Here is a 26,195-nt window from a genome sequence, read left to right as displayed (position 1 = left end):
CTTGCTGCAATGCTCACTCTTGTCATGGTGTAAGAATTAATGATTTGAAGAGTAAACTGTCACATCTACCACACACCTTTTATTTTGTGTGTCTTTCACTCAATTTGATTCCTTTTATACTCGTTTATGTTTCAGTTGATCAGTTTTGTTCATTCAACTCATGATATCTTTGATCATTAACACCTTTTTGTAGGTATTTAGCCTAGTGCATGATTAAACAAAAATCACAAAATAATTTTTGAAACATCGGTTGCTTAATATGTTACTTTCTTTAACAAAATATAAAAAATTCTCTTAGCATACGATTTTTTGGAAATTGTATGTTTAGAAATCTAAAATTTACTCTTTTGTACTGACACAGCAATGCAGAAGACAAAAAATAAACTAAAACAAAATTTATATTAAAAAACTCTGGAATGCCTAAGACTTTTGTACAGTATTGTATACCTCTAGCATGTCACCCCTTGGCTGTCTTTGCACCAGAGAACACAGACCCAGCCTCTCCAATCTCTCCTTATCCAAGCCAAGCAACAGCTTTGTCAGTATTTTCTGCATCCTCTGTAGCTTTATTATATCCTTCTTGTAGTATGGAGACTAGAATGGCAGACAGTTCTCAGAGTGAGGTCTAACCAATATCATATACAGAAGCAAAATGATGTCTGAGCTCCTGTACTCGGTGCCTCAGCTGATAGAGTACTCTTACCACCTTGTCTACCCGTGTTGCCACTTTCAGGCAACTTGAATCTCTAGATTTCTCTATTCAACAATATTCCCCAGGGCCTTGACATTCATTGTATGTCCTTCTTGGCTTACCTTCTCAAAATGCATGATTTCTTGTATGGTTTAAATTCCATCAGCCATTCTTTCCTCCACTTTCCCATTTGATCATTATCCTGTTGTAACTTTAGGGAATTTGGTTCTGGAGACTGCCAGGTATCATATCTTTTGTTGACTGCTTAATTTCACTTAACTATTCTGAAGTATGCATAATTACACCACCTAATTACACAGTTGCTAAGAAAGGATTGAATGCAGTTCTTTGAATTTTTGAAACATCATTATTGGATTGATTGGAGGGTGTGTCATACAAGGATAACAGCCTATGACAGGTTGCCAGCAGTGGCAATTGGTTTGTTAGAACTGGCCGCTACACGTACTCCTAATCTCATTAGCACGTGACACAGGAAGTAATTCTGTGATAACAACCCTGGAAGTCCTGCTCTTTAATCTTCTGCAAACCCTCTGCATTTGCTTTGGAGCATTTTATCTTTCAGGTTGCCTGAATCATTGGTACCAGTGTAGACCGTGACCTCAGGCTGCTCACCCTTCCCTTTGAGTAAGTCCTGTGTCAAAGACATCCTTGACTCTGGCACTAAGGAGGGAACACTTCAAATTGGAGCCTTGCTCATGGTCATAGAATCACCTTTGTAAGCTCTTGACTAACCTGTCGTCCATCATTACTGCTTGCCTAGACTTGGACCTATTCTGCTGTACAACAGTGACTGCTCTGGCTGCTGATGTTCTGCTGTTGCTTGCTTGGAAGCCAACCGCCCCCCCCCCCCCCCAGCAGAAAAGTATCCAAAACAGTATACTTGTTAGAGAAGGAAATAACCTCAAGGGATTCCAGCATTCCTGGTGGTCATCTAACTTTCTGGGTGAACCTGAGGTCTGACCATATTCCTAAAGTTTCTGTCAATAACATGCTCTGCCTCTTGCAAGCTCGTCAGTGAATCCAGCTTCTGCTCCAGTTGATCCATGTGGTCTGAGAGGAGCTGTAGTTGAACACACTTCCTGAAAATGTAGTCATCAACGACACCTGACTTTCCCCTGATCTTCCACAGCTCGAAGGAGGAGCATACCCCTCTGCTGACTGTAATTTTGACCTCTGAAGTTAATATTGAGTAAGAGAAAGGTACAGAAAAAAAGAAAGCCCTTTCAAGAAAGAGGAAAGGCCTTTCTTTGACTTGTCATACCTTGTCACTGCTTAGCCTCTTTGCCAAAGCCTCTGCACCTAGACCTAAAGCAGCCCTTCTCAAAATGGCTGCTCTAGTATGGCCACCCTGTTAAATCCTGCCTCTCCCTTTTGCATGCAAGAGCTTACTCAATAGACCTTTCCTTATGAAAACTCAGTTAGGCTTTTCTTGAGCTGATCACTTTTGGTAGGAAAAAAAAACCTTGGAAATTAGTAATGGAAAACAAGGAGAAGGTAGATGAATTAAATGGGTACTTTGCTTTAGTCATAACTGGAGAGTCTACTTTTAATATTCCAGGGATTGCATAAATTGGGAATTGAAGGGGGGAGAGGAACTCCAGGAAAATTCCAATTACAGGGGTGTTGGTGTTTCAAATCTATGGAATGTCAAGTCTCATGTCCTGATCTATACTTCATCCTAGATTCTAAAAAGTTGATGTGCTGGCTTTAATTTATTAAAATTCCCTAGATACAGGAAAGGCTTTATTAAATTAGAAAATTACAGGTGTAAATATTACTCATAGAGAGGGAAGATGCTGGAAATGAAAGTAATACACAAAATGCTGGAGGAACTCCGCAGGCCAGGCAGATAAAAGGTCTTAGCCCAAAACACTGACTATTTACTCTATTCCATAGATGATGCCTTGCCTGCTGAGTTCCTCCAGCATTTTGTGTGTATCACTTAATATGTTGTTTTGGGGAAAATACTAGAGGTCATTGCTAAAATGTTTTAAGTGTTAAAATACTTAAAATATGAGATCGAGGAAAAAGAACATGTCTTTTTGAAGGGGAAATCATGTTTGCTCAATAATTTGGAGCTCTAAGGGAGTATAGCTTATGCTGTGAGTAAAGGAGTCAATATACAATGTAAGAATTCCAAGGTTGCGTTTGATAAGGTGCCAGATCAAAAGTTATTGTGGAGAATCTCATGCTGGTGGAGATAAGATGAATAGAAGCTGGCTAATAGGAACTACTCAGTAGTCATAAAGGGAAGCAGTGTCTTTGAAGTTTTCAAAGCTTCTTGATAAGTTAGTTGTGAAAAACTACTGTGGGTTGATTAGAATGGAGAATTGAGGTTACAATCAGATCAGTCATAATCTTATTAAATGGTTGAGCACATTGAATTAGTCCATTCTTGCTTCTATTACATATGCCTGTGTGAAACATTTTAGGCTAGTCAGAGCAATTTTTGAGTGTGGAAGTGGCCTGTATATCAGAGATGTGCAGATGTTGGTTGAAACCTTGGCATATAAAAAGGCTGCTGTAAAATTGCAAATGTGAGGAGATGTAAAGCAATAATTGTTTTCCTCTAATTTTCCTTCTCATTTTCCAAAGCAATTACTTAGGTTGTCTGGGAATATTGAGAGGGCATTGTCTCTTGCGCTGCATTGGAGCCAATGACATTGATGGGGTGAGCTAGGGTGCAGGGTACTCCTATGTCGTTGCTGCATTGTCTGCAGAAATATTGCATCTAGGTGAAGGAGGTAGGGAATTCCCCATTTGTTTCTTTGGAAAGGAACCCCATCAGTTTAAAAAAAAAGTCTAAATTGTTCTTCTAAACTTGCAAGTTTTACGAGTATTTTTCTGGAATAAGATGTTTGATTTTTAATTAGTTCAGTGGCAACACTGGGTATATCTGGTAATCCTAACTTTTCTATCAATATTTTTGTAAACTCAACTAGGTTTGGAAAAAAAAACTGGGGAAAAAATCCCTACTAAACTGGTTTAGAATCTTGACAGGAATGAGACTTGAGATGGCAGTAGTGGGTTGAAGTGTAGTGTAAACAAAGCTTCTGGAAATTCAGATGTCATAAGTTTAATTTGGAAACTCTCAAAGGTGGTTGTATTGTGTCTAGAGAATTGAATGGGCTGTTAGTGTTGTGTAAAATAGGTGAGCATTATGGAGATGCAAAGCTTGTTCTAATAACTAAGCTTTAATTTAGATTGTGAAGCAGAAAGTTATTTAAAATCAGTGATGACATGCTATTTGAATGAAAACCCAGACTTCCATTGAAAGTGTTCTGCAGGAACTCGCATGAATGGCTTGTATGAAAATGTAGATGGATAGGTTAATAAGTATGCAAATGACAAAGACTAGTGTGGTAAATAGTGTAGAAGGTTTCCAAAGGATACTGTGGAATTTCGCTCATTTGCTGATATGGTGGAGATGAAGTTTAATCTGGGCAATTGAGGTGTTGCACTTTGGGAGATCAAATGAGAAGGAAAAATATACAATTAATGGCAGGACCTTTTAACAGCATCAATGTACGGAGATACACACACACACACACACACACACACACACACACATACATTTAAGGTGAGAGGAGGAAACTTCAAAGATGACGTGTGGACAGGTTTTGATTTTCACAGTGGATGTCTGGAATACGCTGCTGGGGTGGGTGGTGGAGGCAGATATAATCGAGCTGTTTTAACATGCTGTTAGACATATTGTATAGGGAATGGACGGATATAGATCATGTTTGGGCAAAGTGGATTAGATGTCAATACCTTGATTAGTTTAGCACCACATTGTGGGCTGAAGGGCTGTACTTTTTTTTGAAGCTTCAGTTCTATAAATGCTAAAAATAATTTTAATCAAGTGAGGCTGTCAAGGACACAAAACTTCAAATTGTAATTCCCAGCATTTTAAATAGGTTTTCCTCTTTATAGATATACTAAATGTCTTGTTATGATAATAGACCATAAGACATAATTAGGCCATTCAGCCCATTAAGTTCACTCCATCATTCCATTATGGCTGATCCCAGATCCCATTCAACCCCTCACACCATATCCCTTGATGCCTTGACCAATCAGGAATCTGTTTATTTTGCAATGGTCTGAATGGAAGGTAGGCTCTTAAATTCTAGCATTAACATTCTTTTCTGTGTCAAACAACAGAATGTAGAACAGTACAGTAGATGAGCAGACCTTTCAGCCCATGATGTTGTGCTGAACTAATTAAACTAGTTATTAAATCACTTCTGCCTATGAAATGTCCATACTCCTCTATTCTCTGCACATTCATGTGCCTATCTTAGAGAATCTGAAGTGCCTGTTCTATTTGCCTCCTCTACCCCCTCTGGTAGTGCATTCCAGGGACCTACCATTTTCTGTGTTTTATTTGAAAGTTTGTCACCCATCTCCATCTCACCTTAAATTTCTCCCCTCTGGTATTGGAGCTTTCAATTCTGGGAAGAAGACCCTGTTCTCTATTCTGTCTTTTCTTCTCATAACCAAATAAACCTCTAACAGATCTCCCCTCAGCCTGCACTATGCCAGAGAAAACAACACGTTTGTTCAACCTCTCCTTATACACATGCCCTCTAATCTAGGCAGCAACGTAGCAAACCTCTTTTGCCCTCTATCTAATCCATCCTCTAAAGGGCTGACCAGGATTGAATGTAGTGTTCCAGGTGAGGCCTGACCAGTTTTATAAAGCTGCATTACAACTTTCTGACCTTTGAATTCAGTGCCTTGATTAATAAAATCAAGTATTTTATATCATCATCTGTGTAGCCACTTACAGCAAGCTATGGACTTGCACCTCAAGATCACTCTGTAAGGGTCTTGCCATTAACAGTATACTGTCCTTTGTATTCGACCTTCCAAAGTGCAACACTACACCCTTGCCTGGACTTGGCTTCATCTGCTGGTTCTCCATCTATATCTGCAATTGATTTAAAACCTGCTATATCCTTTGACAATCTTCTATACTGCACAATACCACTAATCTGCATATTGTCTGAGAATATATCAACCCACCCATCCAAATTTCATTCTACTTATTTATATTTTGTTTTTTGTGGGCAAGTCAGTTCTGAATCCAAGTGGCCAAGTCACCGTGGCATCTTAATGCCTGGTTGTATATGGTTAAAGCAATATTTTCATATGAGTAGCATTCTGAATTGATTCACATTGGTACTTCAGCTGCATTTCTTCCAAACCCTCCCCAAAAAAGTCTTTACCACTGAAGCTTGGTTATCTAATATTGTTGCAGTACCTAATCCTGCTGCTTGATGGAGCTAAATACCTTTGCAGTTCTTTATGAAAACTGTAGAGCACTGAGCTTTAATGGAATTTTGAGTAAGGAGATTCAGTAGCAAGTTTGATGAATTGAAAATTACAAATATTTTATATATTGAGAAAAACAAAAGTTAATATGAAAAAGGAACTAGTTGAAGGCTTTTGGTCAGTTACATGAAAACAAGTCTTTCCAATTTCCTGGTTCAATGATTTAGAATTCAGTTTGAGCTGTGGTTTATGCATGGCATTCTTGCATCAGTAAACAAGAATAATATTTTTACAACCTTGGGCATTATTCTTGTATATTAATGGAAGGTCTGCGTTAAGAGATGTTTTGTATTTATGTAGCAATACTTAACAGAGAAATACAGTACTCAAGATCTAGAATGGGAGGAAAGTGTCATGTGAATATTGGGTGAGTGAGGATTATGGGATGGGGTTCTGAGGGAAGATACTGCAAGTACTTCTAGACATAGAAAAGGGAAAGATGTACAATTGAGTGAATTTGTGATATATGGTGCTAGATTGTGATGGATGTAATTTCAATATACTGGAAATGGAGTGACTGTAGATGGCATCCCTGATTGCAATCTGGAAAAGTTGTTGTTCATTTAAGATTTGAAATTCTGGGTCAAGCAGAATGATCAGGTTGTCTCTGGCCTGATTCAGCTTGTCTTGAGCTGGCAATGCAAGGTTGTCAAGGAGAAATACACACAAAAACTACAGAGGATGTCATTTATAATTCTGCTTGTGGCGGTCTTCAGCGCAGAGCAGAAGATCAGTGAAGGAGATGAGTTTTTGGAGAAATAGGTCAGGTTTGAGATGCGATTAAAATATACTTCCAAGTAGAAGCATATGAAGGAAAAGCCAGCAATGAACAGGGAGATAGATAAGCAAGGAAGGTTAAGAATTTGTGCCCTGCCCTTTGATAAATTTGTATTTAAAAATGCTTTCTGAAGATGTTATCTTACTTTGTTAAATTTTTGGAGTTAGGAAGAACTTATGTGAAGTAGCTGATTGTTCCTAATCGTTGGAAAGATTACATAAATTTCAATTGCTTTCAAATTCTGTATCATTTCAGACTACTTTGCTGACAGCTTAATTGATCTTGAAGCCATTTGAGAAATGATGAATTGGGGATCAGTTGTTACAAGAGTCATATGTCTGATTTCAGTGATGAGCCTTAGAAATAATGCCAGTCTGAGGACCAGCCATTAGATTAAAAAAATGTTTTTCTTTCTATAAGTACTTGCATATGTGAACTTTTTTAGATGGCGTATTCCCTGATAAATCAGTGTGTATTAGCTGGCAGAGTTCATACAGAAAGCTTGTAAGACAGAGGGGACAGGTATCTCTTTGGCTATAACAACAACAATATCTTGGCAGTAGCAATTACAGTGCCTTCTGAATAGGCTGTTGAACTGTGATGCTTCAAATAAACATTAGTGTTGGTAAATTTTGTATTGTAGATCGAAATATTTAATACCATTTAAGAGTTTATATTGTTATGATCCACTAACCCATTGCCTGCGGTTGACAACATAAACCCATTACATTGACTTAAACCTCTTTTAAAATACTCACTTACATTTTTCAAATGATTCAAATGTTCTATCCCTCCACATTTCTCATCTCTTCCCCTTTACTAATTCGGGCCTCTAATACGTGCTTGCTTATAACTGCTGTGTCTTGTGCAAGGTTGTGAAATTCCCTCATGACAACTCTGCCTTTTTATCTGGCTTGACATTCCTTAAACCTTTTTTTTAGTATCTACCTTGATATCCCAGAAGTGACTCAGAATTAACTTTTTTTAACATCATGATTCTCAAGTCCCTTGTGACATTTTCTTACATTGAGAATGCAGGTTGTTTTCCAGTCATCAGTCAAATAATGCTGTAGTAACCTTTAATTGCCACCAGGTAGCACTGTCCCCATTATAAATGACCAAGACCAAAATTGTTGAATCCAGAAAGTTTGTCAATATTGTCATCGTTGTACTTAGCTGAAACAGAGCTTGTATGTAATCTTAGAGCAAGTGCTGAGAAACCCTGGGAAAAAGACAGTGTATCTTCACTCTTATGTTTTTATTCACTTCTGCAAGATCACCCCTAAGACTCCAAGGAACAGAGTCCTAGTTTGCACATCCGCTCTCGCTGAGACTTGACAACATGATCATAAATCTGTACTGTCTTCTTTCCAGCTTAATAACGGCTTTCCTATAGCAGGCTGACTAAAACTGAACATAATATTCCAAGAGCTGCCTCTCCAGCATCTTATGCAACTGCAATATAATATCCTAGATTCTGTACTGAATTTTCTGTCTGATGAAGGTCACTTCGTATACCGCACTGTCTACCTGTGACTCTATTTTTCAGTGTACTATGCACTGGCTCCTTGGGGCCCTATCATAGTGAACATCGTACCATGACTTGTCTTCCCAAAATGCCACACCATGTAATTAAATAAAAATTCCATTTGCCCACTTACCCAGATGATTAAAATCCTGCTGTAATTCTGAGTATCTTCTTCTGCCCACTTGTCATCTTTAATGTTATTACCATGCCTTGTATATTCTCATGCAAATCATTGATGGAGATGACAAACAGTGCTGGATCAATGTTAACAAATGAGGCACACCTCTACTCACAGACCTCCAGTCTGAAGCACAATCTTCCGCCATGCTCTTTTGCTTCCAACCATGGAGCCAATATTGTACCTAGTTAGTAGGCTGTTTCTCAAACCCATGTAATCTAATCTTCCAGAGCAGTTTACAATGCAAAATCTTTGTAAAAGCATTCAGCCCCCAACCCTTTGTTCACTTAAAGGAGAATTATAACTAGGGATTTTGATCCATTTAATTGAAAATTTTAACTTTCAATCACAAGCTTTTTTCTCATAGTAGAGTCCAAAAATGGAAAATTGTTAAGAATGTTAAATTAAAAATTCAAAAACTGAAATATCAGCAGTTCAAAAGTATACATCCCCCTTTGCTCAGTTCTTAGTTGAATCACCTCTTACAGATATTAAAGCCAGTAGTCTTTTTGGATAAATCTCTATTAGCTTTGCACAATGTAATGAAGCAAGATTTGCTCATTCCTCCTTGCAAAATTATTCAAGCTGTGTCAGGTTAGTTGTGGAGCGTCAGTGGACACTAATCTTGAGGTGTTGTTGCCAGAGATGTTTATTTGGGTAAAGGTGATGACTCTGACTGGGCCACTCAAGAGCATCATTTTCTTCATTTGAAGAAGCCATGGTTGCTCTGGCAGTGTGCTTTGGGTCATTGTCCTGCTGAACTTCCTCCTAAGTTTAAGCTTTCTGACAGAGGCTAGCAGGTTTTATCCAGGATCTCTTTTTATTTAGCAACCTTCATCTTCCAGTCAATCCTGACCAGATTTCCAGTCCTTTGTGCTGAAAACATCCACATTACATGATGCTACCTCCACCATACTTTACAGTAGGGATGTGCAGTATTAGATTTACACCTCAAGTACCACTTACAGTTGAGGCCAAAAAATTCCACTTCAGTCTCATCCAACCACAAGACCTTCTTCCACATTTTTACAGCATTTTCTAAGTGATGCCTTGCAATATCTTTATGGGTAAGGATATGTTTTTTAGTCAGGGCTTTTTCCTTGCCGCTGTTCCACAAATACACTTTCTGTGCAAGCCATGAACTTCTTCAGCATTTGCTGCCACTGAATTCTGCAGCTCAGAGTGACTGTTGGCATGACAGTAGCCTCTCTTGCAATTGTCATTCTTTTCTGGTGACTAGGTTTAGAGGGATGGCCTGACCTAGGCAAAGTGGCTGTGGTTTCACAAGTTTTCCAGTTTTTCAGGAATGGACTACACTGAGCTCATGGCTTTGAGATGGTCTAGTACTCTTCCCCAGATTTGTGATTCTCTATTATCATTTCCTTGACATGCCTTTGATGTTCTTTTGTTTTCATTTTGGTTTGGTCTGTTGAAAATCTACCATACTGTTGGACCTTACAGACGGGGGGGGGGGGGGGGGGGGTGGGGGGGGGTGGTATTTATTGAGGTGATCCTCCAATTTTCTCAAATATTGTTTTCTTGTCAACAAATTGGGTGAGTTGGTAAGGTATTGCACCTGAGGAAAGTTAGTATAGTAATTAAAAAAGGGATGAATTATTTTTCAGTCTCAGGATATTTGTTTCTGAAATTTTTCATTTGATTTGACATGATGCACAATGTTTTGTAAATTAGCTCAATGTTATTTCAATATATTTTAAATTTAGAAAATGAAACTGTAAAATGTGAAGTTAGTTGTGGAGACTGAATCCTTTTTCAAGGCACTGTAGAGTACATGTACCATCATACCCTAATCGACTCTCTTGATTACTTCTTCAAAAACTCAAACAAAGTCATGAGATGTGATCTCCCATGCTTCCCGCTGAAATGACCACCCTTAGTAAACCTCTGTCTTTCCCAAACTGTTTATATTTCAGGCTGATCACTCCCAGCAGTTCTGAAAATGTCATCAATTTGAAGTGTTACATTTCTCTCTATCTTTGCAGATACCACCTTTCCTGCTGGAATATCTCCAGCATTTTCAGTCTTTATACATTTATATTTGTGCACTTGAGGAAATGGATTGTTTCAAGGAACTCTCGAATATTTAAATTCTGGTAGATTGAGAAACTTTTGAATGTTTATGTGAGATGTGTATAACAAATACCTTTATTAAAACTTAATAGATTAATTCTGGAAATTCTTCAACTTGTTTTTAAAAACAAATTTGTGCTTGTTAATATGTTAAGTATAGGATTATGTGTATTTGTGACTAGATTTTAATTTTGTTTCATTTAGACATGCTGAGTGCCCCACTGAAGAAGTAACAAAAATGTTCATTCGATTATGTGAGCATTTCATATTTCAGCACCCAATGGAATTAATCGGTATGTACTGAGGGAACGAATTTGGATGTATTGAATCCCTTTGAAATCTTCTTGCCTTTTGCCTTTTTATTCTTTGTATTTGGAGAGGTAAATGCACACTCAGTGTGAGAAGCTCATGAACAGAATGCAAGTAATTGACCAGGTAATTGTGTGTACAACCTATAAGAAATTAAACAAATTATGTAGTATACTTTTATGTAGTATATTTAAATTATGAAGTATACCTGGCCACGACCCAATTGTGATTGGAGCTAACTATTCCAAACCATGGATGTAGAAGTTCGGAAAGGAGAGAGAGCAGCCAGGCTGATTCTTAGATTGTTGAATGTGTTCTTGATTACCAATATTAACATTACGGGAGTAGACTAAATATTAGTATGATAAAAGAAGCTGAAAATAAGTAAATTTATGAAACACCATTTATTCAAATTTCAGTTAATGTTCTAGAAATGTGTTGATATTCTTTTATGGTTGCATAGTCTAAATTAGGGACCAGAATGAAAGCAGTGGTTCTAGATGGTGGCTTCCTTCCTAGGCAGTCGGGGATTGACCATCAGTGTTAGTCTTCTCAGAAATATTCTTGCCTTGTAAAAGAAGGAAAAAAATGGTGTGATTTCTTTACCTCTACTCAGCCTATATCACAATTTTACTCCATTATAATGTTTTAAAGTTGGAAGCAATGCTTCAGTTGTACAGAACGTTGATAGGCCATCTCGGCACAAAACCTGAGAAAAGATGTGATGAATAGTGGTATGGTGTCTATTTACTGGATTGATAACCAGGCTTGAGGGTGAACCTGAAGGGATTGGTGACATCTTTTCAAATTGATAAGTTTGTGGGATGATGTAGTTAAACTGATTAATAGGTCAGAAAGTAGCTCATTCTTCCAATGCCAAAATCCAGAATGTTTATCCTACTAGTAGATGAAAATCAAAAATTGTAGATACTAGAAATCTGAAATGAAAGCAGAAAGTGCTAGAAGTACTCAGCAGGTCAGACAGTACCTGTGGGTCAGACAAAGGAACTTTGACCTGAAATGTTAGCATTGTTTTTCTTTCCATGTATCTTACCTGAATAGCTGGTTGTTTCCAGTACTTTCTGATTTTGTTTCAGGCCACAACTGGAACTAGACTGTTTTAGTGAAATCATGATGCTGAGATACCACCTAGGGTGCACTTAGACACACCATTGGCTATGTATCTTGGGGTCATCGGATGTTTCGGATCTTTCAAAATCAAGCACCCTCTTGCCCAGGCGACCCAGTCAGGGTTGATGAGGCCCTGGTTTGTGTCCCAGCAGCATTGGTCCATGGGTAACCCTTTCGATCTAAAGCCATCTGGAGGCTAACTCAGCATCATTTGGATTGGTCTTGATGACTCTTTTCTTTGCTAATGTCAAGGAGAGTAGGCTCTGGAGCCAGTGAAACTTCTATACCTCACCTCACTAGGCTTGCATTGTGCTCTCCACCCCTGTTTCTAGCACTGCTCTACCAGCTCCTGCTATTTGGCTTTCTTATACTCAAAGGCCTCCTCAATCTGTTTTTCCTAAGGTACTGTCAGTTCAACCATGACTGCCTGCTTCATGGAAATCTATTTGATGTAACAGCTAGTGGAAATTTAAATTTAGTGTGCCCACAGATTTTGGAGCTTGAATTTAGGTAGGTAGGTAATTTGAATTGATGTACAATTATTTTATGATCAAATTAAATACTACAATTAGTTTGAGAAAATGAAGGAACATCCTCCTCTGCTTCTGTCATCTTCAGACTAATTAACATTTTGTCAAAATTGCTCAAATCAAAGATCAGTGGAATTGTATGCAAGAGCTTAATATAGTTTGTATCTTGGTTCTATTTTCTTCCATGTTATTAGATACCTCATTATTTGGTGTTTTCTTAAAACTGCCACATGCAGCATTTTAAAAATGCAGATTCAAAATATATTTTTGCATGCTGTTCTGTGCAACAGTATCACTATATTATTGTTCTTTTAGATGCTTTTATTCCTGTCTAATGTAAATGACCAGGTAATTGCTGCACAGGTTTGAAATAAATTTTATTGGCCTATGTATTATTATTATTATACAGATGTCAATGCATTTATCACTTTATTATTCTCATACCTTTTGTAATCAAGTTATAAGGAATTATTTTGTAGTTGTATCACAATATGATGAGATATCATTTCCTCTGTTTGGGGACTAATAGCTTAGATTTCCTCCTTACAAGCCAGCATTTCTGCTTTGAACTCTGGCATTTGATTACATAACTGGGCAGAACCTTTGGAATTATGATTCACTGTGGAAGTCCTGAACTTCCTAGCTGATGTCCACTCTCAGTCAATTGCATTTCACCCTTGGACTGTGTACAGGGCAGAGAATACACAGTGGATTCTGGTTATTTGGGTCATTGGTTACTTGGGGTGTCCATGTATTTGGGACAGCTCTTTAAGAACAAAACCTAATTGAGAAAATAGCTGGGAATCTCTTTGTTTATTTGGGACACAAATTTGGACAGAACACTGTGCTGAACAATTTCTAACTAGTGTTAGTCACATGCACTTGTTCAAAGGTTCATCTTATTATCAAAGTATGTACGCAGAATACAACTCTGAAATTTGTCTCTTCTCCAGATAGCCATAGAATACAGAAAACCACATAAGTAGTTGAAAGAAAGACATCAATCCCCCTCATGAAAGAAAAAGAAACTAAAACTTGCAAATTCCAAGCACCACCAACCCCTTCCTTACACAAAAACTAACAGATCCTCTAAACCCCTAGCCTGTCAATCCACAACAAGAAATGATGGGTGAGAACTCGAGAGAGGGGGAAAAAAAAACAGGGAACAGAAAGAGGCCAATATGAATTACAGTCCAATCGATAAATCTCAGTATTTCTATAACATCTCTGAGAGCATCAGGACCCAGCAGCCCCCCTAGCGTGCCCATGAGACATCACACTAAGCTTAGAGTGAACAGTTTTTAAATAGTGTTAGCTGTGTGTGATTGTCTTCAGAAGGCAGTGATTCTTGTCACTGATAGTTGTAGAGAAATAAGCAGTAAGACAATTTGGAACTGTTTTGCTCACAGTGGTTTCAAGCATTCAGGTTTGGAGATGCCAAAACAGCTGGGAGTAAAACTGAAACAATTTCACTACTTCAGCAAGTTAGGGACTACAAAGAATTTGAAAGATTGACAACCATTGTGAATGTTACAATGAGCATGGAGATTTGGAGGATACAGTCATCGAAATCATTGTAATCACTAGGTGTCGGTGCTGATTTTGTTGATTCACAGCAAAAGAACCCAGCAGAGTACAGGTACACTGGATGAATTCTTCCGTTGATCACAATTGGGAACTAATACACAGATTTATAGTACTATTGTAGTGTTGGCAATGTTCTAATTTGTTCTGTTTGTTATTTGGATACACAATTTGTTACTCAGTTAAATGATAGTTTGCCTTTTTTTAAAATACTTTTTTAACCATTTTCATGAATCTTTGGCTAATTGGGGCAGCTGCTTAAGTGAACCAAAATGTCCTGGTCCGGCTGTGTCCCAATTAACCAGAATCCACCGTATTTGTACAAATTTCCAAGAATAGCTACCTGAATTGGTGGGTGTATTGATTTTAATTGGAAGAAATGGCTATTGACAAAAGACTAATTAATTACAAGGTATATTTCTTTTTTAATATTATTTTTAAAATTTAAATATACTTTATTGGTTCCAAATGCTTAAGGGTTTTAATTGTTAATTTTAAAATGCAGATTTATTTTTAACATTTTAAATGCTTTTTTAAAACATTTATTTCTATAGCTATGTTCATTATACCCAAGTTTTAGATTTTGGATGTATATTGGTGGCAAGCATTCTTTGAGTAGATAGATGCACAGTAAGCAGAGATTAAGCTTTCTGTCTGTATTTCACATTTCAGAATTTGTTGATTGGGAAAAGATCTGAGAAGAATTATTTTCAAATTTTGTTTTTGAAGATGTATATTTATACCATTTGGAATGCATATTCAGCAAAAGAACTGATTTTTTTTTTGAAAGGTTGCAAACAGTCCATTAATCAGTTTCACTAATCAATACTCCCTTATTTATTGGTCTGGACATTTGGCAGATGTCTATTTGACTTCGGTTCTTCAAATTAATTGGTTGTGAAAGTAAGAATAAATTAAATAGTAAAATATTCTGGTAGTTATTTGAGCAGTATGTTATTGGGGTGGCCATCAGGCATCATTGGTATTAATATTAAGATAAATCAAGTAAGGTAATGTACCGATGTGGGAAAGATTGTGTTTTCTTTATCAAATTGTATGAAATCTTATACAACTGAATATTACTACTGATTATTTTTTACAGTCTATGTTCACTTGTCAGAGAACCGATGTAGTTTAATATTTTCTTTGGATTTAATCTCTCACTAATAATGTTAATAGTATACCCATGAATAATGAACAAATTGTGAATGTACATGGAGGGGGTGGGGATGCTTTCTGGTACTTGTGATGAGAGAGGTGCATTATTTTATTTCTGGGTAGAGTAGCTATTATGGAAACAGATAATGAATAGTGTAAGCATACTGCATGATAGAAATGAAGTTTGTTTTTGGAAGTAATTAACACCTTTGAACAACTATGCCATGCCTGAATTTATAATATGTTTTCAGTTTTCTTTTAATCTGATTTCTGGGTTATATATTCTAGATAGGTGTTTTATTTTGTGATATTCTCCCCTCAAGTGTGCATGTAAAACCACTGAAAAAAAATGACTTTTACTTGATACTTAGGCTACGTCCACACTACGCCGGATAAATCCGTAACCGAAGCTTTTTCTCTTCGATTTTACCCTCCGTCCACACTAAAAAGGCGTTTTCGTCCCCCAAAACCGGAGCTTTTCAGAGACGCTTTCCAGGATGGGTATTTTTGAAAACGATGCTCGGGCAGATCAGTGTGGACGGGGTAACAGGAGACTTTTGAAAACGCTGTCAGATGGCAGCGCACTATTTCATTGTTTTCTTGAACGCAACCTAACAATTTCAGAACAGACACTGAAACAGAGATTTCAACGAGACTGAAGCCAGAAGAGTTAGAAATGTACTCAGCAAATACTTTGACCTATAACTTACTGAATAAATAAGTATACTTACTTTGCCTTGTTTTCTGTCCTTGCTCGTATGAAGGTGGTTTACCTATTTATGCAAGTACTTCTCTGACAATAGATGTGTAACAGCCTTATGTAACATTGTATGGAAATAAAAGATAACACTGATGCAGACATATTTTATACATTTAACAAGGTGCTTTATTAATGCAACAGAGTTAGTCAGGTTTTCAATGTTCGTCGTCAGCCAGGTCAATGTGTCCGTGAACTCCCTGTTGGTTGCTGCTGTACGCTTCAGTTTTTTTTTTAGTTTTAAGTTCTGCGCGAAAGCCAACAGTTGTCCATCGTTTTAAGTTTTTCTAGTCTGTAACTACGCAAACGTGCACTTTTACAGCGAGATTCGACACCAAACATGTCACTTGTTTTTGGTAGATGTGTTCTGCGCATGCGCAGGAGGAGGAGATTTGCCAAAATCTCCGTTTCAGTGTGGATAGAGATATTTTCAAAAACGCTTAGTGTGGACGCCTATCGTTTTTACAGGAAACTGATGTTCTCAAAATTATCTGGTCTAGTGTGGATGTAGCCTTATAGTTTGGGTAATATAAGGAGTTGATGTTCTTTTTGGAATGGGAAAGATAAAGAACAATTGCTTGTGAACAATTGCTGTACTTTAAAAATGTCATTAACAGTAGATTGAGAACTTACTATTATGTAGCCTGTACATTGATGTGCAGATATACTTGTAGATAGCCCTTTGGGATTGAGAATGACCAGCTTCTGCTCTCATTAAGTGGGTTCTGAGATGGTCGATGTGGTATCTGGCACAGGTGAAGTAAGAGTCGTTTGACACAGCATGCTCCTGACTATTTTGGGAAAGTTCTGGAGGTCATGGGCTAGGGACTAAGTGCAGATGTAACTATTTTTCAATAGTTTTGTACATTCAATGTCAGAGAAATGTATACAATATACATCCTGAAGTTCTTTTTCTCCCATACATCCATGAAAACAGAGAAGTGCCCTAAAGAATGAATGACAGTTAAGTGTTAGAACCCCGAACCCCCCCCCCCCCGATTCTCCGCCCCCCCCCCCCCACACTCAAGCAGCGGCAAGGCAACAACACCCCCCCACCAGCAAAATAGCATCGGTGCCCCCCACTCACTAAGCACTCAAGTGTGCAGCAAAGCATCAATAAATACATAGACTTGCAGTACCCCAGAGACTACTCGTTCACCCGGAAATTCGGCATACCACAGGCTCTCTCTCCCTAATAAGGGAAAAAGAGGTGTCCCAGTTTCACAGCGAGAAGGGAGACGTAACAAAACAACACATTGATTTATCGTGTTAAAAGTCTGTTGCATCACTTTTTCCGAGCTGTGTACCTCTGGGCACACAGCCAACAGTAAGCTCACTGCTTCTGATCTTCCTTGTTCTCCTGCGACACACCAGGCTTGAATCAGCCTGCCTCCAGAACCACGGAAAATCTGGCACACTGAATTCCAGGCCGCGTCATTGGGATATTGAAAAACGGCCAGTCGTGAGCCCCTGAGCGCAGGTCCCATTCTGCTCCAGGCCAGGGTCTTCAAAAGAACCTTGAAAGCGGGAAAAAAAGAGATGTCAAAGATAGGAATAAAACTGTTTCTGAAGATGCAAGCAAAGGAGCTGGTGTTTAGTGCCATAATCACTAAGTTTCACCCTCTTCAAGGAAGCTTTGACAGTATCTTCTTGTTTTTTTCTCTGTCCATTGGTAGTGTCTAGTCATGACATGACTGGAGCTCTGTTTTGGGAGTCTGGAGTCAGACATGCAATGATGTGGCTTGTTTATTTACAGCTGATTGAATATAATTAGGGTTTTGAATCCCAGGGTATTGTTCTGTGAGAGGATGCTGATAGCTTATCTGTGGACTGGGGTATTTTGCTCAGTGTTTCTCTCCAGCATTTTGAGGTGTCTTTTGTACACAGTTCATCTCTCAAAAGTACAGGAGGGCAGGGATCACTGCTGCCTAATAGATCATGAGGTTTGTGTCAGGTTTGAAGTATTGACTTTCAAATTCTCCTTTCCTCAGATAGCCAGAGACTGTGCTAATGTACTGAAAATGATGGTGATTTCAACATCAATGTCTGCCTTTGAAGAGAGGCAGCTTAAAAGTGGAAGATTTGGTGATGTGTTTTTTTTTACCTTGGAACAAAACTTTTGAAATGGGTAGAATATTATTTCAAAGGTTCAAAGGTCCAATTTAATGTCAGAGAAATGTATACAATATACATCCTGAAATGCTTTTCTTCGCAAACAACAACGAAAACAGAAGTGCTCAAAGAATGAACGACAGCTAAACTTAAAGAACCCCAAAGTCCACCCCCCAGCTCCCCTCCCTCCAGTGCATAAGTGGCAGTGAGCAATAATCCCCCTTCCCCCACTGGCAAAAAAAGCAAGCATTGGTACCACCACTGAGCACTCAGTGTGAGCAAAGCAACAGCAAAGACACAGACTTGCAGTTACTCCAAAGACTTCACATTTCATCTGGCATTCAACATACCGTAGGTTCTCTCTCTCCCTAATAAGGGAGAAGGAGGTGTCTCTGTTTATCACCAGTGAGCGGGGAGGCATAACAAACAACAACTATTTAGGAACAGGAATAAGTTATATGGGTATTTGAGCCTACACCATCAGTCAGTAAGGTCATGACTCATCTGATCTGGGCCTCTTTCAACTTCTCTTTTTCTTTACCATTAATCCTCAACTCTCCTATAGACTAAAAGCTATTTGTCACATCCTCTAAGGTATCCAGTGGATCTCAATCACCACAGTCTTTTAGTGTAGTGAATTCCAATGATTAATGACAATCTGGGAGATGACATTCCACGAACTCTCAATTTCAAAGTGTGATTTTTAAATTCTGAGATTGTGCCTCCTAGTTCTAGATTTCCCAAGAGAGGAGCCATCCTCCCAGACATCCATCCATGCATGTCCCCCTTCATTCTTGTATGTTTTTCAATTAAATCACTTCTCATTCTTCCAGACTTCAATGTGTTGTATAAAGATATAAAGAGATATAAAGACTTGCTTTATTTGTCACATGTACTTAGAAACATTGAAGCATGCAGTGAAATGCATTGTTTTGTGTCAATGACCAATGTAGTCTTAAGATGTGCTGGGGCAGCCCACAAATGTTATCATGCTTATAGCAGCAACATAGCATGCTTACAAGTTACTAATACTTCCTGGTACATCTTTGGAATGTACAAAGTAATTGGAACATCCGGAGGAAACCCATGTGGTCACAGAGAGAAAGTGGTGGGAATTGAACCCCAGTCTTATAGCTAGCACTGTAAAGTGTTATGTTAATTTCTAAGCTACTGTGCCATGGGCCTGTTTTTCTCAACTCTTCTTAAGAAAAATCCTACCTACAAGAATTAACCTAATGGATTTTTTGAACTATCTCCAGTAAAAGTATATCCCTTCCTAAATAGGCAGACCAAAACAGCACAGTTCTGCAGATGTGTTGTTTTCACTAATATCCTATAGGTCTAATAATATATAGGTATAGGTCTAATATCCTATAGGACTTCCCTACTTTAATACTCCTCCTTTCTTGTAATAAAGGCGGACAAAGGGTCTCCCCCTGAAATGTTGACCTTCCATTTCCCTCCATTGATGCTGCCTGATGCGGAGTGCCTCCCATTTTTGTGCTTCTCCAGATTTCAGTAAATGCAATCTTTTATGTCTCCTACATTACATTAGTCTTGCTTATTGCTTGCTGTATCTGCATGCTGATACCCTGTGCTTCATGTACACACACATGCAAATCCCTTTCCACTGCAATATTACATAGTCTGCTTCTATTTAAACAACAACCATAGGGAAAACCTCCCACTTTGCTGCAATTTGCTCCATCTGCCAAATTTTGCTGAAGCTTTATACATTTGGTTTCTTTACGTCATGTTCACAACCTTTTATTATCATCGCAAAAGTGGCTGCAACACACTGTGCCCCTTCATGTTGTTACCATAACATAGGGCTTCAATTATTTACAGCTATCACTGATCTCAAGCACCACACTGATCAAATTCAAAGTGAAACATTTACCTTGTATTTTTTTAATTTTGTCAGTTAGCCAGTCTTGTACCAATGCTGATATAATTCTTCATTTATTTGGAACACAGTGCTGCTTAATTGGGACAGTAGGTGGTCAGTAATGGCACTTGTATGGCCGTGAGACACTACATTGTGCTTAGAGCGAACAGTTGCATTTGCTTGTGTTGTGTCATCCATTTGGACTGACAGACAGACCCCGATTCAAAAAGTAGCAATTTTTGATAAACCTTTTCTTTAAAAAATGATTCTTGAGACCCTTGCCACTAAAAGATTTGATACTAGCCAAAAATATTAGCACAGTTACCCTGGACCAAATTAAAAGCCATCTGCCTAACACCACTCATATGGCAGAGATAACTGGTGCACCAAAATCTACAATTGCATACTTGGTACATCAGCAAGATGCAATGTAAGAAGAATGGGCACTACTTGAGGGACAATAGGGAGCATGTCAAAATGGAAGTGTGAAGGTAAGGATATCGATTTTGAAGAGGCCCTCAGTGTTTTTCCATTGTAACTGGACGAGATGTAGGTGTCAGTGGACCAGCGTTTAAAAAACAAGGCAGAGGAGTTAATTAAGAAGTTGAGTCAGAAATACAGGTATTTTAAAGCGACAGATAGTTGGTTGTCTCGATTGGAATGTTGGCACCATTAAATTCAAGAGAGCACATGACAAGATAGATGGTGCTTATGTAGCAGTAAGTGCAGAAACGTGAAAACCTACAAAACTCCCTAACTTCATATCTACAATGTCGATGGAACAGGCTATTTTTATTGTGCCATGTTGGATGGTTCAGTTTTCTACAAATGCAACACAGAAAGCAACAGATCACATTTGTGTTGGGTTGTTCAAATATGTCAGGAACAGATAAAAAGAAATTGTTGGTTATTTGGAAAAGCATTAAACCTCGATGCTTTAAGGGGCTAAGAATGGATAGTTTACCAATTGAATACGATGCCTCTGTCGGTAACTTACAAACTAATACAGTTTTATAGGTAATATTCTAATTTTTTTGTATTTCATTTCAATACCTAATTTGATACTCATTTAAATGGTAGTTTATCTTTTTTTATACTTATTTAACTATTTCCATGAAACTTTAGATAATTGTGGGAGCTGCTTAAATGGGCCGAAGCACACTGGTCCCAGTGTGTCCTAATCAACCGGAATCCACTGTATTTGCTCTCATTGTGTTTGCCTCAGGGACAGAGTGAAAGTAATTTCTATATGGTTGGTTCATGTGGAGTATACCTCTGAAGAGAAATAAAAACTAGCAAAGGTCAGAAATCCTGCTAACTTGAGAGGGACTGGTGGATGCTGCCAGTGTATTATCAGACTAGGAAGAGGGTGGATTTTGCAAGGAAATAGAGATGCCTATTAACCGACAGAGGACAATTTTTACCATGACTGTCTGACACTTTCCAGCTGTGTGATTGATAACATCAATTGAAATCTGTTAGAAAATCATCTTGGTTGTTGTCATAGAAACAATAGAATTGGCATTCACCAATCCTGAGTGCCTTTTTGTATTGAATATTTTACATTTTATGGAATTATATCAACACGTCATGTCTGCTCACTAACAATATCTGAAACTGGTGTATGCATTGATTACATGTGTTGCATGCTCAAAGCCAGGACTGTTTGCATTGTTCAATTCTGAATGTAAAAGGGAAGGAATAGCAATAGCCTTCCATCCCCCATCCAGATAAACTCCTTTTTTCCTGCTTTTCTGTCTATCTCCCATCCCCCTTCTGCTCTTGCAGTTGGTCCATCTGCTCCCTTTCTTCCTTGTAATGTCCATTAGTTACCCTAGTGGTCCTCCTCCCTCTCCACACTTGTCCTTCTTTCCCTCTCTACACCTTTCCCCTTTTAAATTGTACAATGCCAACTGTATGAAACTTGTAAGCACTAAATAAAAATAAGTTTAGTTATCTGTGTGTTCTAAGCTACATGTTTATCATGATAGTCTATTTGGAGGGGAAATGAGATTTATTGTATTAAAGCTGGGAAAATTTAAAAAAAAAATCTTTGTGAAAAGCACTGATGTTTTTAAGCCAAAGGTTGACATTCTGGTGCATTACTGAGAGGACTATTTTATTGGCAGAGGTAAAATGTTATATCATCACGCAGACAAATGTCAGAAAGCAGCACGGCAGTATTCTGAAGTTGACTGTGGTGTCTTGGTGAATATTTAATCCTCAGCCAATTTTTACAACAATAATTACACTTTGCAAGTTTTTTTTATTAGCTGTAATATTCTCCTCTTATTTGTGTCCACAAGTTGAATATCTGTCTCTCGATGTTATCAGTAGTATTTGTTATCTTGATGAATGGTTAAAGCAGGATTGGCAATTAGAAAGCTTAGTGGTAGACTGTGTATGTGCTCCTGCTTTATTTCTTGCTATATATTTGTTTTGAATGTCCCAAAATCTTAAAAGTTGTGAACTGAAGTTCAAATTTTAAACTATTTTGTAGGGAGAAAAAAACATAAATTGAAGCTTAAATTCATTTGACTCTCTCAGTATGAGGATGCTTTCTGCGCAGCAATGAAAGTAGAAGAGAGATACTCATGTCTCGTTGCTGTGGAAACTACTTTGCTCTCTTGTTCAAGTATCTTGTTTTTTTGGTGGAGAATGTAAATGACTATCAAAACCATGTTTTTCATATCAGTACTGTGCTTGTATTTGAAGAGTAACTGCTCTTGAAGAACAAACTATAAAATAAATTATTTTATATGGCTTACCAATAGTATGAGAAAATATATTTATTATCAATGTCAAAACTATATAATGTCCATGAGCCAACTATATTGGTGGAAACTTGCTTGTTTATCTTTTCCCATGAATTTAATTTATGTACCACTTGTTTATTTTGAGTTAAGTGTAACAAGATTGGTTAAGGAGATAAATTTTAATGAATGCAACTTAAGTGATTATTTCGAAAAGGTCTTTCTGTAGAAAGCAATTGCACTTGCGACTTTTTCTTTAGATTTGCTATCACTGACTATATGCACAATATCACAGCGATGCATTAATTCTTTTTCATGGAATGCCTACACCGAAAATGAGTTTGTTCTAACCAATTCGCCTCCACCACCACATTCCTCCATCTGGCAGAACTGGTCCTAACCCTCAACAATTTTTCCTTCAGCTCCTTCTGCTTTTTCCAGACTTGAGACATGGCCATGGGCATTCCCATGGGCCCTAGCTATGCCTGCCTTTTTGTTGACTACGTAGAGCAGTTCATGCTCCAAGCATTCCCTGGTAATGCTCCCCAACTCTTTCTGTGCTTCATTGACAACCGCGTTGGAGTTACTTCATGTACCCATGTTGAGCTTGTCAATTTAATTAAATTTGCCTCCAACTTCCACCCTGCTGTTAAATTCACTTGGTCCATTTCGGACACCTCCCTCCCCTTTCTCAATCTCTCTGTCTCCGTCTCTGGAGACAAACTGTCGACTGACATCTTTTATAGTCCTACTGATTCCCACGGTTATATTAACTATACCTCTACCCACTCTGTCTCCTGTAAAAATGCTATTCTGTTTTCGCAGTTTCTTTGTCTCCGCCACATCTGTTCCCAGAATGCAAGTTTCCTTTCCAGAACATCAAAGGTGTCCTCCTCTTTCAAGGAACAGGCTTTTCTTTCCTCCACCCTCACCCACATCTTCTCTGTTTCCCCAACATCTACACTCACTCCATTTTCCTGCTGCCTTAACAGTAATATAGTTCCTCTGTCCTTGCCTAGCTCCCCACAAGCCTCCACATCCAACACTGTCATTCTCCACATCTTCTGCCATTTTCACCTAACATATCTTTAGCTTCCTCCACCTCTTTCCGCTTTCCACAAGGATCACTCCTTCCATGCTTCCCTTGTTCATTTGTCCCTCCCCACTAATCTCCCACCTGGCACTTATCCCTACATGCAGCCCAAGTGCTACACCTTTCCATTCCCCTCCTCCCTCATCTCCACTGAGGGACCCAAATAGTCCTTCCAAGTGAGGCAACACTGCACCTGCATATCTGCTGGGGTTGTCTATTGTGTCCGATGCTCCCGATGTGGTCTCCTCTACAGTGGTGAGACCTGTCGTAAATTGGGGGACAGCTTCTTTGAGTAACTCTGCTCTATCCGTCAAAAGTGGAACTTCCCGGTGGTCAAACATTTTAATTGCAGTTCCCGTTCTGGTCTGACTTATTGCTGCTTGACCTGTACTTGTGCCATGATGAGGCCACCTTCAGGATGGAAGAACAACACCTTATATTCTGTCTGGATAGCCTACAACATGATGGCATGAAAATCGATTTCTCCTTCTGGTAACAGCATTTTTCCCTCTGCCTCCCCTCTTCTTCTGTTCCCCACTCTGGCCTCTTAGCTCTTCTCATCTGCCTATCACCTTCCCTCTGGGTCCCCTCCTCTTTCCATTTCTTCCGGTGTCTACTCTCTTCTCCTATCAGATTCCTTCTTCTCCAGCTCTTTACTTGTCCGATCTATCTGGCTTCACCTATCACCTTCCAGTTATCCTCCTTCCCTACCCTACCTTTTTATTCTGTCATCATCCCCCTACCTTTCCAGTCCAGATGAAAGATTTTGGTCCAAAACGCCGACTGTTCATTCATTTCCATAGATGCTGCTTGATCTGCCGAGTTCCTCCAGCATTTTGTGTGTGTTGCTTTGTCTGTTCAGTGGTGGCATGGTGGTTTTTATTCCTGTACTAATATTCTTCCCTTATTGTTGGAATATATCTAAATAGGCTCTGGTGAACCAGTGTTTGACAGCTATTATGTATTTGGTTATAGAACATACAATACAGGAAGATACCCTTGGCCCATCATGCAGTACTAAACTAATTAAACACCTAACTAAACTAATCCCTTCTGCCTGCACAATGCCCATATCCCTCCATCCTCTTCCATTTAAGTGCCTATCTATGAGCCTCTTAAACACCTTTATCTTATTTCCCTCCTCTAGCATCCTCTGAAACTAGAGAACACAGTTTTAAGGTGAGAAGAAGAATGTTTAAAGGGAATCTGAGAAAACATTTCTTTACACAGCATTGTTGGTAGCTGGAACCTGCCAGAGTGATGAATGTGTAAACACTGACAACCTTTAAGAGACATTTTGACAATGAACAGAGCATAGAAGATTATGGAATTATTGTGGGCAATTGGACTATCCTTAGGCTAGTAGGCATAGATATGGTTGACGGAAGGATGTATTTCTATACTGTACAGCTTTATGACTGTTTCAAGACTTAGTTTACTCTAGCTTCTACAATCAGAAGTCCAAGCTTCTTCTGTGAAAAGGGAAATACCTAATGTTTCATAAGAACATAACAGTAAAAAAAATAGGAGCAGGAGTGGGCCATTTGGCCCCTTGAGCCTGCTCCACCATTCAATAACTTCATGGCTGATCTGACCATGGACTCATCTCCACCTTACCTGCCTTTTCCCCATAACCCTTAATTCACCAACTATGTAAAAATGTATCCAACCTTGTCTTAAATCTATTTACTGAGGTGGCCTTCACTGCTTCATTGGGTAGAGAATTCCACAGATTCACCACCCTCTGGGAAAAGCAGTTCCTGCTCATCTCCATCCTAAATTTACTCCCCCAAATCTTGAGGCTATGCCCCCTACTTCTAGTCTCACCTACTAGTGAAAACAGCTTTCCTGCCTCTATCTATCCCTTCCATAATTTTATATGTTTCTATAAGATCTCCTCTCATTCTTCTGAATTCCAGGAAGTACAGTCTCAGGTGACTCAATCCGTCATCATAGTCTTAACCCCCTCACCTCTGGAATTAACCTTGTGAAGGAGACCAGAACTGCACGCAGTACTCCAGTTGCAACCTCACCATTACCCTGTACAGTTGCAGCATAACCTCCCTGCTCTTAAATTCAATCCCTTTAGTAATGAAGTCCAACATTCCATTTGCCTTCTTTGTACCTGCAAACCAACCTTTTGTGATTCATGCACACGCACTCACATGTCCTTCTGCACGGCAGCATGCTGCAATCTTTTACCATTTAAATCACAATCTGATCTTCCATTTTTCCTTCCAAAGTGGATGACCTCGC

The 26,195-nt window shown here is 38.6% G+C and overlaps 1 protein-coding gene across 1 annotated transcript in view; it reads left to right on the top strand.

Moving 5' to 3' along the window:
- The window catches only part of rngtt (RNA guanylyltransferase and 5'-phosphatase), a 307,137-nt gene that overhangs the window by 21,853 nt on the left and 259,089 nt on the right, over positions 1–26,195 (top strand). The window contains exon 4 of the mRNA XM_059982400.1: positions 10,829–10,917. Within this exon, the coding sequence (XP_059838383.1) occupies positions 10,829–10,917 (89 nt within the window). The remainder of the gene's footprint in view (positions 1–10,828; positions 10,918–26,195) is intronic.

The sequence above is a fragment of the Hypanus sabinus genome, chromosome 10 (genome assembly GCF_030144855.1).
Source record: "Hypanus sabinus isolate sHypSab1 chromosome 10, sHypSab1.hap1, whole genome shotgun sequence".
In the NCBI taxonomy this organism is placed as follows: Eukaryota; Metazoa; Chordata; class Chondrichthyes; order Myliobatiformes; family Dasyatidae; genus Hypanus; species Hypanus sabinus.
The sequence above is the reverse complement of the archived record's forward strand: the minus strand, read 5'-3'. Positions and strand labels throughout refer to the sequence as shown.